This window comes from Podarcis vaucheri (assembly GCF_965113315.1).
Source record: "Podarcis vaucheri genome assembly, chromosome: 13".
Classification (NCBI taxonomy): Eukaryota; Metazoa; Chordata; class Lepidosauria; order Squamata; family Lacertidae; genus Podarcis; species Podarcis vaucheri.
The window spans coordinates 31384779-31402582 of record NC_138751.1 but is presented as its reverse complement, the minus strand read 5'-3'; the positions used below and the strand labels follow the sequence as shown (position 1 = coordinate 31402582).

Below are 17804 nucleotides of genomic sequence, written 5' to 3'. Positions count from 1 at the left end.
TGTCAAGGAGACATTTATGTCTCTCCCATTCAGTTATCAGAGAGCAGCAGAGACAGCTCTTGAATCCGAATGGGACAAACTCTCACTAGGGCCAACACCTGCGAGGTTAATTCACGTCACACACATTTCCCACTTTTGATAAATGTATGCTGTGCACACAAACTGGAAGTTGCAATTGGCAACAGCTCCTGAGCTCCTTATCTACTGCATGATTACAGACATGAGGTTCTCCATCCAATATTGCGGTGTTTACCTGTTTACTAGTCTGCCCCATAAGGTGACAATTGGCTCTTAAGAGTTAAAAAGGCTGTAACCAGTCCCAGCAACACACATATTACCCCCCCCCCCCGAATATGGTAACATAGTACTTCTGATCTAACACATTTCATTCCAAACCAGAAGCCAGGGCAAAGTCTTAACAGAAAGTGAAACCAAATTACTGGAGACAACTCTGAAATGCTGACCACCTCATCTGCCTCAATGCATCTATTTTATGTGTTACAGGTAGCCCAGCTCTACAGTTTTATTGTATGTGTCTCAAGGTCTTTGTCATGATACCCAATTCCAATGTACGTACCCCGGAAAATCTTGGGTATTGGTCTTTTGCAAAGGAAAAAGCAAAAAATTCCTGAAAGTGCTCAGGAAGGTAGAAAGAGAACATGATTCATGTGACAGCATAAGGTATTCTATCTTAATTAAGAGGCAGAATGCTATACTGAATAAAACAATTAAAGTTACCATGAGTATAACCATTCACAAAATTAGCTGCAACACTTAGGAAAGGCTATCCTGACATTCTGCTTATCAACTCTGAAATACTATGTAATGATTCCACATATGTTTGCCATGTTGTTCATGCACTGACTTGCAAATTTATGTGTTTCCATTCAAGATGCTCAACTCACTAGGCATTACCACTGCCAGTTTTTAACCTTACCACAGAGCTGTCCCTTACAAGCTGTTTGTTCTAGCTGTGCATTTCCTTGATCAAACCTATAATGCATCTATGATTTTAGACAGAGAAGCAAAGACGCATGTGTCACTGCAGTTGCGAAAACTTCAGGTGAACCAATTTTACTGCTGTGATTCCAATGCAAACAGTACAGCATAACATCTGGCATAGCTTCCAAATAGCATCAACTATCATTTTAAGAAGTTTGCTAGGATGCTTCAGGTACATATTTTCCTTTCCCTACAGACTACTATGCCGGATGACCTAGCTAACTCACCGATGAAGAACCTGAAAGCTGAAGCAATTAGGACAAATTCCTAGCATCTCCCAATTGTTTTGGAACACCATAAAGAATGTCATATGACGCCTATTTTCCCCTCCAAGGCAGAAATCAGGTATGACTTGTTCTAGGAGGGCCACACCTTGGGAAACAAAGCACTTGAACTCAAACTTATATGATTTCCATTTCATCCAGCACATCTAAGTCACCCTGATCAGTTTAAAGGCCAAGCCAGGTGCACTTTCATAGCCTTCTCAGGAAAGCACAAAATGTGGTCTCCACGTGTTTTAAGCATAGTTTAACTGATTGGCCATTATTTCCATTAAATGTGCACACAGGCCGAGCATTTCTGGTATAATCTGCTCACAGGAATGAAGTCACACAACTACGTTACCATGAGCATAATGTGCAATGGGCAGGAGCAATCCTAATCCTAGCTGCGCACCAGCACAGGTGGTAGGGTGTCATGGCCATCACCACATCTAGAGTCTCGCCACGCATGCCATAGTCTGTGCTATGCCGTCTTGGAGCAGCCATAGTGATTGGACCTGATGCCCTCAAATGATGGCAGCTGAGTCTGAAGTCAGCTCAGCTCCTACTCAAATGCCCCATTTGAGGGCTCTGAAAAGCCACCAGTGGTAGTTCTGTCCACCCTTTTGGAAGACACAATGGGGAGCTCCAGGGGAGTGATGTCAGTATCAATCCACAGGCATAGGCTGGTAGAGCTGTTTTGACCTGGGCAGAGGGAGACCACCACAACCAAGTCCTCACTTGTGCGGCAGATCGGTTTTGGATTGCAGACTTAGCCCAGCTAACTAGACCGTTTCTACCTGCTTTGGGTTGTTTTCTGGTGGCAAATGAGAAGCACAAAGAGGCATGTCCACCAATACAAAAAGTACTTTAACTAATACATTCTTAAAATACAGAAATCTTTATTTGAACAAGCCGCATCAGTATAATTGACTTAATCTCAATTATAATCTCAAGCGTGTGTGTTGGGGTTTTTTTGTGTTTTTTTGCATAAATGTTCAAAATGAAAGACTTAAAAGACAAACATTCTTCAGGATTCCCAGGTATGATGAGCCCAATAATACAAACCATAATAACCACATTGAGGTCCTCTGAAAGGAAGCTGGTCCACGTGTGTGTGTGTGTGTGTTTTAAATGGAGCAAGTTGTATTTGCAGTAAAAGCAGTCATATTCTGTCCAGATACCCCCACATTTTCACTACAATCATCGTTTAGCAAACTTAAGACTTCATCTTCCAGCATTACCCTAACAGGGAGTAGGAAGCATTCAAGCTAAAAACATAATTATATGACACTACAGAAAACATTAATCGGGGAAGCAGGGGGACAGTGGGAATAACTTACATGACCTTTCGGCCACATCCTAAAGATTTTGAGAGCCATAGATGTAAAGACCATTACAAAAATCTATATGCAGAACTTAAATGCTGGCGAAGACTCTTGCATACTGGTTTGTCTTGATCTTGGGAGTCAAATTTAAGACCTGCTTGGCTCTTTGAGGAGGCACATAGTAACACATGCACATACATGCCTGCATTCATTTTATTAAAGTGATCTTCCATGTAGATTGGATCTCTTTCTCTCTGGCACCTTATTATGAGCAGCTTTTCCTTTCCCAGGCAACTCCCAGTCTTATCCTTTCATCTGTGCTGCAAGCCTGATTAATTAAGCGAATCATTTGGCTAATGCAATTAGAACACCCTTCGCCTCACCCTCTGCCAGGACTAAAAGGCAGCAGCATATAAAAGAATCCCCAACTCAAATTCAGCAGTTTCCTTCAGTCTGAGGACATCTAAAAACTTTACATGTCCAAGGAAATTGGGGTGGGTTTGGGGGGGAGAGAGAACACAACTTTCCAAATGTCAGAGCGTCAGGAAAGTTTAAAACAAATATCACCAGAAGATGTGTGCACACTGCCAGAGCTCAAAAGCAAGCTTCTTGTTGGCTTATGAATGCGGGCATTCAGATAGCAATCAGAATCCAAGAACCACATTATAGGCTCCTCTGCTCAAATCTCCCAGGGAGCCATGTACAAAGCAAGAGAGGCGGTGTCTAGAGAAGCACGCTTAGCCATCATTGCGGCAACACATATCGCAACAGCTCCAGCATGGAACACCCTGAGATTTGCACATTTTGTTTCAAATTCCAAGCCCTTATATTTGTAGGGAGGAAATGCTACAAAGCACACTTCCTTGGTAGGGTGCCGGATTTCAGCGGAATATACGCAAGAACTACATATCTAAAAACCAGATGAATAGAAATACAAAAGTCGGGGGGTGTTATGGGGTAATCATCTGTGGAGCACTTATGGGTTAAGTGAGGACAACAAGAAAAAAATTTAACAACCCCATTTACTGATTACAGAACTGAGAGGACATGCGGCTGGTCCAGAGGTACTGGATAACTTCAAAGCAGAGGTGAAATGCGAACCTTCATCTCCCAGGTACTAACAAACTACATCCTATTCACAGGATCATATCAGCTTCAGGAATTCTAGTCCAGCTCCCTGTATCCGAGCCCAACCTGAATAAGAAGAATTCAAAGATGGCTAACAAAACCAAAGTTCACACAAATCTGGTTAGGGTGTCATAATTATTTTTTTCCGCCCATAGAACATGGGGTCTCTCTTTAATGCACAATACCAGCTCCCTGCACACTGAAAGTAATATATAATCTTCCTAGCATGCACAGTTAAGTACAGCTGCTTATTCCAAGGTCATACAGAAGCTCTACCACAAACCCACGAAAATGAAATCTTAGCTGCAAGTGCCCACTTCCTTTTCTCTAATCACAAGAGTGTCATTCCTGTTTGCTCATACACACAATCTGTCCATTATATAAGTTGGTAAGAAGACAGCTGAGTATGAGTGGGGGGAAATGGAAGAGACAGGATACGCAAACAAGACAGACTCCTCAGTGGCTTCTTGGTTTCCAGTTTCCCTCTACCAGAACACCGCCCAGCTTCTTGTGAAACACACCAAGGTTCCCACATGACTCACTCAGCATACAGACAAAGCAGCAAAATGTCTGGCATTCTGGGTCTTTTAAAACAATAATAGCACAGCTACGTCAGAAAGCAAACATGTCAAGACACTAATGGTTTAAGCAATAGGCCTAGCAAGAGGCAACATTCCTTCAGCTACAGAAGGTTTTCTTTTTTAACAGAGTGCCCAAGAAACAGTGGGCACGGGGAGAGTTAGGTTCGCCCAAGAATATACCGCCTCCTGTAACTAATAGCAATTCCACAGCTACAGTGAAGTCCATTTTTCTCTTTTCAAACTTGCTTGAGAGAGAAGCACAATGATTACACACCAGCACCATACATAGCAGCCCCTCCCAGCTGCGAATTCTGACAGCTAATAAAGTAGATTTGTTCATCTCACTGAGATTCTCACACAATTTTGTGATCTCTTCACTAGTCTCTTAAATAACACAGTTTTCCAAAGAGACCAGTGCTGGGAACATTTGTTTAAGGGTGCCAATTTTGGTAAAAATCCAGTTTCCCCTTTCCAACAGCCTATTACCCTGTGTAACAAAACTTTAGCTTTGTTCCACATTAAGGGGACCTAGGTAATTTGTAAGGAGAGCTCATAGTTCTGGAACCTGAGACATTACTTATATCCATATTAATGCAAAAACAGTTGATATTCAAATCAAAACAGTTAATTGCAGAGCACATTTAGAGGCACTCTAAGAGGCCCTTCAAAGATCATCAAAATTACTTCCTGAAAGTCATCAGAAATCAATTGACATATTGTTGGTCTCTCCACAGTAAGCTAAGGTTTATTTCACACTGAGATTTGGTGAGGTAGGGAAGAGCCTTTGAAAAGAGGAGAGGGTTTTCACATCTCTGTACCTACTTGCCATTAAAAGGAAGAATAATCTGATTATTTTGTTCTGACCAGGACAATTATGAAAGGCATTTTTGCTGATTTCTGTGAGCAGTTCCACAGCTTAAAGAAACAGACATTCAGTTATCCCAAATATGCCTGAAATCCCAATGGCCATCATATTAACTCCTTTAATTACTTGCACTTTATAGGGAATGAGAGAACACAGAATTGCTTCTTTCTTCAAAAGAATTCTATTAAAATGGCTGAGGGATGGTGAGTAATTTGCTTCTGGGACAACACTGATCAAAGGGCGTGTCTGGGAGAGGCATTACGAAACTGCAACATACAACAGGGGAATACATGACACAAACTCCACAAATGCTCTTTAAAATCATAAATGTGAAAAGTACCAAGGAGACTGCCACTCCTTATTCGCATAGGAATATTGTTAAGTCACACATTACTTTTAACGGTACACACTTTTCAGCTGGACACAGGCAGGTGGTATAGACAAGCTTCACTCCCTTCACCACCAAACAGAATGCTACTGAACTGTCACATATAGAGACATGGACTATTTATGCCTTGACTTTCAATCCAGTGCAAGACACAAAAGCCCACAATTTTAGGAAAGCAGATTCTTGCAAAATTCAAAGACACAAAAGTCAAAGACACAACCCCAACTTTCCTATAAAATTCACGCAACTTGCCACAAACATGATCTTTCCTCATACCATGTAAACAAGCATATTTGCTTTCACTCATACTGCCAGCGTTCCTCATTATTCTGGAGACAAAAACCCATGACACTTCCAAGGGCACCAACCCCCAAACAGAAACAAGCACAACTCCAAACTAAAGGATCTTCTTGAGATTATCTATCCCAATTAGTTTAGCCATCTACTGCCTTCTCTTTCCCACCAGACGGAACTCCCTGAATCCACAATCTGTAATGGTTTGCCCTCCTCAACTTCAGGAAACACTTCCCGCAGTGGACATCCATCCCGACCCCACATCCCTAGCCATAACAGAGATCCTCCCTGCCAGCCTTTCTCTCCAGTCCTTGAATCTCTCCCCCACTGACCCATAACCCCAGCCTAGGAGTCAAGGACGATCCCTTCCCCATCCCTCAATATGCTTTGCAGCCCCCATGGGCTCGCTGCTATTTCCAGCTGCCTGTCTCCCCGATCTGCTCCCGAACTAGTCCACCTCACAACCTTGTGCGCTGCACCCCCCCCCCCCGTGTCCTCACACTGCATGAACCCCCCACCATCCGACCCCCGCCTTGCACCCAACAGCCCCATAACCCCTGGAAGTGCAAACCCGTCCAGCACAGCCCCTTTATACCAACAGGGGGCCATGAAGGCAGCCCCTCCCTGTCCAGCTCGCCCCCTTCTAATCCAAAAAAGGGGGCTCTACAAAAAAAAGGAACCCCACAGATACAGTCCCCATAACGGTGACCCCCACTCAGAAAGCACAGGCCTTAGATGCCCTTAAGGCGCTAACGCTTTCTTGCCTGTCCCCCAGCCCCACAATACGACCCCCACCCAACCCCCGGGACCTTTTCGCCCACCCACTCCAGGGCACTCCCCGTCCTCGCTAAGACCCTTCTGTGACTCACAGGAGGTTGGCTCCCTTGCTCCCACCCAAAAAAGCACCACAAGGCTTAACCTTTGCCCGCCCGCCTTGCTCCTGGGAGGGAGAAAGAAGTTTCGGGTCATGGGCTCCACTCACCCCCCCGACCCCAAATCCCTCCGCATTGACTCCAATGCAAGTCCCTCCTCGGTTCTTACTTTGCAGTTGTAGTTTCCTCCCTAGCAACTCCCCTCTAACCTGAAGAGGAAACCCACCCGCTTTCCCCGCCAAGGGCCGCCGCTTCCCGCCAGCGTCTCCTCCAGAGCCCACCTAGGGCACCCCCCCCCCACTTCCCTCCAGGGACCCTCGGCCCACGCACACACCCCACCCCCGCCCCTCCGACGACCCACCTGCCGGCCCCGTCGCCACCGCCCTGCTCGCCTCTCGCTCCGCTCCACCCCGCGCCGAGTGACTCGCTCCAACGAACAATAGGGGTGAACAGAGACCTTGCCGGAGCCCAGCCCTGATCCCCATGGACACAGGCCACGCCCCCCGAGACCCTCATTGGCCGTGGCGCTGGCGAGGCGGGGGGGAGGAGAGGCCTCCTCTCCCGCCCGCCACGCCCTGGGCTCGGTGTTTTAACGCCTTGATTGGAGGCGAAGGATAGGTGGCGACAGCACGCGGGGGGGGGGAAGGGTGGAGTCTGGAAGGGCGGGCACGCGGAGCCGGGCAGGTGTGGGCGGGGCCAGCGAGAAGGGGGCGTGGTTAAGTAAATATCGGCGGAGGGATGGGGATCTTGTGAGGCGAAACGGGGGGGGGGCTTCAATTTTCAGCCGTTGGAGGAGTGTTGGGGGGGCGCTTTAAAAGCCGTATTGTGAGGGGGGGGGTCCAAAGAAAGTGATAACGAATTGGGAGAGGGATACAACTGGGAGCCTTTCAGGGGTAGTTTGTGTAGAGAAAAAGGGGAAGAGGATTCGTCAAAAAGGTTTTTTGCTGGGAGGGAAAAGTCATAAGAGAAAACTGGGAAGCGGAGGTTTTTTTTGGGGGGGTAGGTGGTTTTATGTACAAGAAGAAATGGGTAAGTTGAAGGAAATTATTTTGTGAAGATTGCAGGTGGGGTGGGGGGAGAGATGTGTGGGAAGCTACCTGGGCTGGCAGGGAAGTTTCGAGGGGAAACCTGTGGACTGAGAATTTATGATTAGTTGTAGGATAATTTGGGAAGGCTACTATGAACATAGATGTTTTTCTAATATAATAATAATAATATGGTTTTCAATTATATACATTTCAATCGTTTTACAGTCATTTTAACATTTCAAAACTCCCCCTTTCTGCGGTTCCTTTTATCATTTCCTGCATATTCTAAATTAACTTATTCTTTTATTCATCTACTTCAGTTATTTACTCTTATGAAACTGCAGGTGATTACAATAATCCTGCCAATGTCCGTATCTGTTTACAATTTCTTTGCACATATTCAATAAACCATTTCCATCATTTTATAAAAATGTTTGTTATCTTGATTTCTTATTCGTCTGGTAAGTTTCACCATTGCTACATAGTTCATAAGTTTTTGTATCCATCCTTCTTTTGTTGGGACTACTCCTTGTTTCCATTTTGGGGCAAATAACATTCTTGTGGCTGTAGTTGCGTACATGAATAAATTTTGATACTGTTTAGGTAGTTCTACCCCTATAATTTCCAAAAAGAAAGCTGCTGGGGTTTTAAAAAAATGTTATTTTAAACATCTTTTTCAATTCATTATATATCATTTCCCAGTAAGCTTTAATCTTACTGCAAGACCACCACATATGATAGAAAGTACCTTCTTTCTCTTTGCATTTCCAACACTTACTCAATTTTGATTTACACATTTTTGCTAGTTTACTCGGTGTTAGATACAGTCTATATAACATTTTCATATAGTTTTCTCTTAAACGATAGCATGCTGTAAATTTTATATCCATATTTCACAATCGTTCCCACATTTCCATATCCATAGTATAACGAATATATATTGCCCAGTGTATCATTGAAGATTTTACTTGCTCATCCTTTGTCTCCCAATCCAAGAATATCTTATACATTTTAGACAGCATTTTAACATTATATTCCAACAGATCTCTCTTCAATTGTTATATTTGTTCCCCAAACCCTTGTTTCATATCTTTCTTAAATTCTTCATTCAAATGAGGATATTGTATCCATTGTATTCCTGATAAATCCTTAAATTCTTTTAATTTAAACTCTCCTCCCTCTTGCTTTAATAAATTTCTATAAGTTGACCAACCTTTTATCATATTCTTTTTCTTTACCGCTATGGCTTCCAACGGTGATCGAACAAAGGTTTTCACAGGGAGGAAATTATTTGGAAAGAAAAGGGCTGTTCAGATAGATTTTAGATAGGGAACTTTGGAGGGGTGTGTCATTTTATTATTTCGGATCTGGAATTTAGATCATTTCATTAGGAAGCTGCCAGGTCAGACTTTCTATCTAGCCTAGCATTGTCTATTCTGGTCTCGGTTCTCCAGGGTCACAGATATTTCCCTTCATGGGCTTTTCCATCTCAGAGCAAAATAGGGTTTTGCACTTGACCATCTCCAGTATTGTAGGGGCATCCACAAGATGTCCTTCCTATCCCAGTGTTGTCCCAGACTTTTCTTTCCTTAAAAACATAAGTTTTCCAGTGTGGGGAGGTTTGGGCTTCCCAAGGATTTTAAAAACCCTAGAATAGAGATGAAATTGTGTGCATGCCCACATGGGAGACAAATGGATACAAAATCACATTGTGCACCATTGTGCACCCCCCTCCCATCTGCTAACTGGAGCTTTTTAACAATAATAATAATAATAATAATAATAATAATAATAATAATAATAATAATAATTTTTTATTTATACCCCGCCCTCCCCAGCCAAGGCCGGGCTCAGAGCGGCTTACAAGCAATAATAAAAACAAGATGAATGATTACAACTTAAAAACAAAAATAAAATACAACATTAAAATAATGGAACATTAAAATATTAAAATGTAGCCTCATTGCAGGAGAAGGAAAAGAAAAAAGAAAATGGGGGGGAGGGAATCAAATTGGCTCCAAGCCAAAGGCCAGGCGGAACAACTCTGTCTTACAGGCCCTGCGGAAAAGAAATCAGATCCTGCAGGGCCCTGGTCTCATGAGACAGAGCGTTCCACCAAGTTGGGGCCAGTGCTGAAAAGGCCCTGGCTCTGGTTGAAGCCAATCTAACTTCCTTAGGGCCTGGGACCACTAGGGTGTTATTATTTATGGACCTTGAGGCTCTCCGTGGGGCATACCAGGCGAGGCGGTCCCGTAGGTACGAGGGTCCTAGGCCGTGAAGGGCTTTAAAGGTCAAAAGCAGCACCTTAAATCTGACCCTGTACTCCACCGGGAGCCAGTGCAGCTTGTAAAGCACTGGATGAATATGCTCCCATGGCAGAGACCCCGTGAGGAGCCTCGCTGCAGCATTCTGTACCCGCTGGAGTTTCTGGGACAGCTTCAAGGGCAGCCCCGCATAGAGCGAATTACAGTAGTCAAGCCTGGAGATGACTGTCGCATGGATCACTGTGGCCAGGTCGGGGCGGGAAAGGTAAGGGACCAACTGCTTGATGCGGCGAAGGTGGAAAAATGTCGCCTTGGCTGTTGCTGTAACTTGCGCCTCCATGGAAAGGGAGGCGTCAAGGATTACACCCAAACTAGAGATGCAATGAACTGAATGTAGGATCTTCTGCCTGCAAAGCATATGCAATGCTATAGTCCCTCTTATTTAAGCAATGGGGATTTCACTGGCATAAAACAGTGAACTGTGCTATGTTCTTTAAATTGTAAATTGGAACCACAATCCACAAAAACCTTTTAAATGTTGATCTTTTAATCCATGGAATTACAGTGCTTTACAGTTTCACTTTGAGGCTGACCACATACATTCTTAACCCTTGCTACTTAAAAGCTAACAGGGGGTGGCTAGATGGGTAAAGGAAGCGATATTAAATACCTCTCTTTGTGAGGGCACATACAATCTGAATGAAGGAGTAGTAAAATTGGTTTTGCTTTTTAAAAAAACAACAACAGCGCAAGCACTTCTGGATCTCTCCACTTTGGATAACTATCAGCCAGTTTCCATTCCCCCATTTGAGGCAAAGTTTCTGAGTATGTGTTGGCTACCCAGCTCCAGGTGTAGACAAATGAGGCGGATAATCTTAACTCATTCTAGCCAGAGTTCTGATTTGGGAACTGAAAATGCCATTCTTGATGACTGGGACACAATGACAGCAAACTTCTTAGTTCTGCTGGGCCTCTCAATGGCATTTGGTGCCATTGACATATCCTTCTGGACCACCTTTTTGCATTGAGGCTATGGCACTGTATTTTGCTGGGTCTGATCCGGTCTGAAAGTTAGGTTCCAGAAGGTTGTGTTGGGGTGCTGTTCAGCACTTTGAGGGAGCAAGATTTCTCAAGGGTCCATGTTGCCCCAAGAGCCCTTTACAGTAACAGTAGTAGTCTTCATGTTTTTAAGGACTCGGAGCTATCTTTAGTTCAGAGATGTGTTTGGGGACCAGGTCAATTTTTAATATATATTATTGTGACACACCTAAGGTGTAGATATGTTGGACTACAACTCCCATTATCCCTAACCACTGTCCATGCTGGCTGGGGTTGGTGGACAGTGGAATCCAACAGCATCTGGACAGGTTGTTTCCCACTCTAGTTCTAAATGAAATCACCAAGTGATATCATCTATAATGATCTGACAGCAGTATGATACCCAAACCCAGTGCTTTAAGGGGGGAAATGTGACGGTACTCACCATGACGTTGTTACAGTAAATGTCACACTTTTAACATTGGGGAAAATCGGTGCCGGTACTGCATACTCTGGAGCACCCTCAGAAAAAAGTGCTGCCCAAATCTACTGTCTGAACACTCTGGTTTGGATGGCTTGGGTGTGGAACTTGTTTCAGACAAAACAAGGTGCTTTGTTCAATAAGAACCTTGATACTGAGAAGGTTACAGTGGTGCCCCACAAGACGAATGCCTCGCAAGACGAAAAAGCCGCTAGACGAAAGGGTTTTCCGTTTTTTGATGCGCTTCGCAAGACGAATTTCCCTATGGGCTTGCTTCGCAAGACGAAAACGTCTTGCGAGTCTTGCGATTTTTTTCCGCTCCCCCCCTTTTTCTAAGCCACTAAGCCGCTAATAGCCTTTTAGCCGCTAAGCCTTTAATAGCCGCTAAGCCGCTAAGCCTTTAATAGCCGCTAAGCCGCTAATAGGGTTGCTTCGCAAGATGAAAAAACCGCTAGATGAAGAGACTCGCGGAACGGATTATTTTCGTCTTGCGAGGCACCACTGTATTTCCCCTGATCTGAATGGAATAGCACCCCTTCTGAAGGATCAGGTGTGCAGTTTGGGACCTTCCTGGAACTGGCTTTCCTCGCCAGGAATGCTTTTGCCCAACTATGCCTGGTGCATGAACTGCAGCTCCTCATGAAGAAGGCAGATCTGGACTTCCGGGTTAGCGCCATCAGCAATGGCGGAGTTCCTCTGACCGAGAGGAACCCGCTCCATGAAAATCGGGTCTTGCCGCAGCGGCGAAGGCGGAGACCCTTTAAAAATCCCAGGCGGAGGAAGCCTGGGAACGTGGGATTCGGCTGACACCAGGAGCGCCTCCTCTACTCACAGGGGAACCTTTTTTCGGGGATCCAAAGCGACGCGGGGTGAGTGGCACGGTGTTTTGAATCAACCGCTACTTTTACGGAGTGAAGCCGCACAGCCGTTGCTGGAGAGCGCTGACTTTTTCCTGTGGACAATTGGACTCTAAACAAGTACCCGTGAGTAGAACGGAAAATTGGATTAAGAAACATTTTAATTTGGCACTGAAGCGGGAAGGTTCTAATCAGGAAGTCCACCTCCCGTTTTTGTAAATAGATTGAAGCAAAAACTTTGCAAGCTAAAGTCTGGAAAGTCGTATATAAAGCTCTAAATTTCCTTCAGTTATTACCACCAAAACCCCTCTTGGAAGCAGGAGAAAAGGGGGGGGGGATTTTTGACTGTTCAAGCCTGCAGGAGAGAGAGTAAAGAAAGATAAATTTCCACCGTCTCAAACCTGGGAACGGGGTGTCAGAGACAGAAATTTATGGGGAAGTTCATTGACTGTGAATGGAACGTCTTTTGATAGATAGTTAAAAAAGAGAAACAAATTGATTCCAATGTTGCCTCTTGCATTCAAAAGAAACAAAATATTTGAAAAATGAAAGTAATTTTCTTTTGTTGGTCTTGTTTTCAAAAGATGGATACAAATAGAAATTGTCTCCTCTAGAGGGAGCTTGTTAAATTGTTGCTGGGGTCGATCTGGGGATTTCACAGCTGTGAAGATTAGGATCGTGAGACCAGACTCTGACCTTGAATAAAAATGTGTTTAGAAGAAGTTTTGGTGCTTGCTTTTTGCAAGACAAGCGCTTTGCTGGAGCAGATGCATGAGAAGATGGATTTGATGACTGTTGCAGTTAAAAACTTTGGACAAATGGCGAATACCCATATAGAAACCATTCAGGAACCAACCCAGGAACCTGTTTTGACAGGGCAAGTGCAAGTGCAGAAGATAATGGAGGAGGTTGCTGTTGAACCTCAAGTAACACAAATGGAGAGACTCGAGGCCTTGCAGGAGCATAAGCCACTGTTCTTGAAGTCTGAATCTGGAGTGGACCATGGGGGGTCTGGAGTTGTGAGGGCTCTTAATTTTGGAAGGACTTTGAAATATGCTTTTAGATACTTTCTGGATTACAGTGTTGACTGTGGGGAATGGGACTGTGGGGAATGGGCTGATCTGCTGAGGGGAGATGGAGATATTTTTGGATTGGAGTCCTCCCGAGACCTACCCCCCAATGAGAAAGGAAAGAAATTAAGAAAAAGATCAACAAAAGACAAAGTAAAGTGCAGGTATAAACAAGAAGAAGATCTGCAGAAGGGACATGGAAAAGACTTAAGAGCCTCGGACATAAGATCACCAGGTTGATGGACTAGATGGAATGGACAAGAAGGACTGACAAAATCCGAGACCAGGAAGAAGAGACGTTGGATGAAGATTGGAAGAAAGTTTTAAAAAAATTATTTTGAGAATTAGTGTAAAATTAACGAGTATTAGGAAAAATGTTGGAATGAAACTATTTGGCTTTAGTAGAAATGATATAAGGAGTTATGTAAAAATAAGTATTCAGTTTTAAGGTTTAAGGTTTTTTTATGGTAAGATAAGGTTAAATAAATTAAGGTAAATTGAATGTCAGAATATAGTGAAAGATGGAAAGGATTTGTTGAGTTAATTAATAGGTTAGATCGTTAAGATAAATTATATAACAAAAATTGAGAAAGATGGAAAGAATTTGCTGAAACAATTAATTAAATTAGAATACAAAAAGGGAGGTGTGAGGAGGTCGATGAAACAAGTAAATGAAAGATAAAGATATGGAACATTGGATGTGTGTTTTAATGTTATTGGGTTTTTTTGCGGTATTGTTGTATTTTTTATGCTTTTCCTTTTATGTATTGTAATGTATGTTTTGTCAAATTTTTTGTTGTTTTCTTTTTTCTGTAATTCTTAAACTTCTAATAAATATTTAAAAAAAGGAGGCAGATCTGATCACTGTCACATACGAATGTTTTGATTGCATCCAGGTTAGACTATTACAAGACTGCATCAGAGCCCAGTTATTTTGAGCATCTATAATTTGCTTAATTAAATTTTGTGCTTTCAATTATATTCTGAGTTCAATTTGAAGTGCTGGTTGTGATCTTTAAAGTTCTAAATGGAATTGCTTGGGTTCAGGATACCCAAAAGACAACTTGCCTATCTGTTAATTTCCTCGAGTGACAGCTTTGTTCTGCATTCTGCTTTTCTCTGAGGTCCTGCTTGTCAGCATGTGGGATAGGTGTTTCACCATAGTAGTAGCCAAGCTCTGGAGTATACTTCCTTGATATCAGTTTGGCTCCTTCACTGTTCCCCATCCTGATGGGCTGTAAAGACTTGTGTTTTCCTTCAGCTTTTTATTAAAACTGAATTCTTATGTTTGGTGTTGGCTATATATTGTTTAGTGTTGGCTATAGATTTTTGGTTCTTTGAGATTTGAACTGTTATTTTATTATGCTTATTGTTCACAACTTTGGTGACCTTCTGTCCCAAAATAGTAAAGAAATGAACTTTACTTACATACCAAATGTTCTGATTTAGTTGGATTGTGCTGCAAATAAAAGACTATCTTATTTTAATAAGCTCTCTTCAGGTATAAATTCAGTTTGGGGATAATATCAGATAAACCCTGCAAAAAGGCAGGGTTCTTACCAACTTCATCTCGGGCATAATTTCTAACGTCTATGACCAATTTTTTCCCTGTGTCTTAAGTTCATTTCAACATATAAATCCTCATATACATGGTCAAATACCACCAGTGGAATTAGAAAGTCAATAAACGTCCATTTTTTTATATTCACAGTAAAACGTAGTACTTCCAGAATAGTAAATTAGGAGAACTGCAATTCCAGCTGACAGGGTTGATATACCAACCAGTGATAATGAACCTTATAGAAGTTAACACCTGCGGTGGTAAAACACTGAATCCCTTGCTATGTAATATAATGCTCTCCCATGCACCACAATAATTATAACTGCTGCTAATAGCTACTGTAGTGGTTGATCATATATACACACCTGGCAACACCTACCATCACCAATAGCGTAACATCTCCAAAGGCCTTTTCTTACTTTCTTCAAAACATGAACAGAGAGAAGGAACTGTGCAACGAAGAGTGACAAAGACAAAATTGAAAACAAAATTGCCTTTTTTTACGTCAGATTCCAAAGCTGGGGGAGAAATTGAGAAAGACATTTTCCCCAACAATGGAAGATGATAAAGGACTTCCCATTAGAAAGCAATGAGGGAAAATGGTGCCTGACCCGGGGGAGAAAAGGCGCACAAGCTAGTTCGAATAACATCTTGAAGTGCAACAACTTGCTGCCGTCTCCTAGAGGAAACTGATTAATGAATCCCCAGCTGCTACTACAGAGCCTTTATTGTGGACAAATATTGCCTCTCTCCACCTGAGATTTTTTCCTTGGTCACAATTTGTCTGGCTCTTGATGCTCATATAACATCATGAATTTCAGATGTCTATGGAATGGTGTCTATTTAGTTGTTGGAGGTGCTTACAAAGTCAGATTGAAAATAGGACATGTTTTCTGGTAAACAAAAAGCAGTTATAAATATTAGTTGCACAGAACAAGAGGCGTCTGCGGGTATGTATGTGCCTATCATTGATTAATACTAGGATTTTGCCACTGGATTACAGCTGGAGCTTCCACTGTTAGTAACCTAATATTGTTATAAGGTTCATACTTCTTCATGGTATACCTGTATGTATATTTAAGAAGTCTCATAATCTTTTCTCTAAAAGTTATAACATCTCTAGCAAAGTTTGTACACTGCTTCATGAGGAAAACCCATTGAGAAGACTAATTAAACATACTAACTATGCAGTATGCACCAAGTCTGAAGAACAAGGTCAAATAGAAAAAAACAGGTTTAGTATTTATTTTGTAGCATAGAACTTTACTGTGCCTGAGCTTTGCCAAACTGTGAGCATCTCTAGATATTAGATGTTCTTCTTCAGGCGACAATGCAAAGGCCAGGATTAAGCAAAGGTTATTTTTTTATTTCCTAAAGGTTCTTCTCTATCCAAAGTCCTCTTGATTTCACAGAGCAGCAGTGTCAATAAAAGCATGTTTGAATCCTGGCAAAATAAGAACACTCCTTATGGGATTTAGAGGCCTGAACTGGCTGGGGGTCTGGATAGCCTTGTTCTGCTTCCAGAAATGGAGAACTTCACACAGAATTATAAGAGTAAGAGAGACTATTGATAGAGAAACTGTTTTTGAAAGCCTCAACTTTTTAACATTCCTGATGCGCTGTAGCCCTTTCTATACCCATCTTTTGCAAACAAAGCTGATTTGATAATGCTTCCTTGCCCAACAGAAATGTAATTGCAATGGGCTTTCATTTTAAGTTAAAGGTAAAGGTACCCCTGCCCGTACGGGCCAGTCTTGACAGACTCTAGGGTTGTGCGCTCATCTCACTCTATAGGCCAGGAGCCAGCGCTGTCCGCAGACACTTCCGGGTCATGTGGCCAGCGTGACAAGCTGCATCTGGCGAGCCAGCACAGCACACGGAACACTGCTTCCCTTCCCGCTGGTAAGCGGTCCCTATTTATCTACTTGCACCCGGGGGTGCTTTCGAACTGCTAGGTTGGCAGGCGCTGGGACCGAATGACGGGAGCACACCCCGCCGCGGGGATTCGAACCACCGACCATGCGATCAGCAAGTCCTAGGCGCTGAGGTTTCATTTTAGGTAGGTGCTATTAGAAGCACAATATGGGTGTTTTCTTTAAATATATATAATGACATAGCTATTAACACTTGTCCCAAACACCTCAGGTATTTGTCGCTATCCACGAACATTTAAAAAGGCTTTGAAAGTTGGTAGTGCAGGGATGAAGGGACGCAGGTGGCGCTGTGGGCTAAAGCCTCAGCGCCTAGGGCTTGCCGATCGAAAGGTCGCCGGTTCGAATCCCCGCGGCGGGGTGCGCTCCCGCTGCTCGGTCCCAGCGCCTGCCCACCTAGCAGTTCGAAAGCACCCCCGGGGGCAAGTAGATAAATAGGTACCGCTTACCAGCGGGAAGGTAAACGGCGTTCCGTGTGCGGCTCTGGCTCGCCAGAGCAGCGTTGTCACGCTGGCCACGTGACCCGGAAGTGTCTCCGGACAGCGCTGGCCCCCGGCCAATAAATGTGAGATGGGCGCACAAACCCCAGAGTCTGGCAAGACTGGCCCGTTTGGGCAGGGGTACCTTTACCTTTACCTTTTAGTGCAGGGATGAAATAGTCTCAGTGTTACTCATTGCTTGTCAATGTGGAAACTAAATAAGCACATATTATGTATAATTAAGTACGTGATCCCATTGCACCTCTGCAGACACTCTAGCTAGTAGCTAGATTTCCTGTGTTCCAGATTCCTGTCTGTGGTCAGTTTTCTAGTTGCTCATGTACATCTTTAATTTTAATGCACTCAGGGATCGGGTC

At 43.3% G+C, this 17804-nt stretch overlaps 1 protein-coding gene and 1 long non-coding RNA gene across 2 annotated transcripts in view; one reads left to right on the top strand and one right to left on the bottom strand.

Annotated features, from left to right (window-relative positions):
* JUP (junction plakoglobin) overlaps positions 1-7235 on the bottom strand; it is a 58517-nt gene extending 51282 nt beyond the window's left edge. Inside the window, exon 1 of the mRNA XM_082195500.1 lies at positions 7080-7235. Within this exon, the coding sequence (XP_082051626.1) occupies positions 7080-7234 (155 nt within the window). The 5' untranslated portion in view covers position 7235. The remainder of the gene's footprint in view (positions 1-7079) is intronic.
* Positions 7236-7505: 270 nt separating this feature from the next.
* On the top strand, positions 7506-17208 carry LOC309516665. Its single transcript, XR_014212960.1, has 3 exons — positions 7506-7747; positions 15168-16733; positions 17077-17208. It is a non-coding gene; the product is annotated as an uncharacterized lncRNA (long non-coding RNA).
* Positions 17209-17804: the final 596 nt, after the last annotated feature.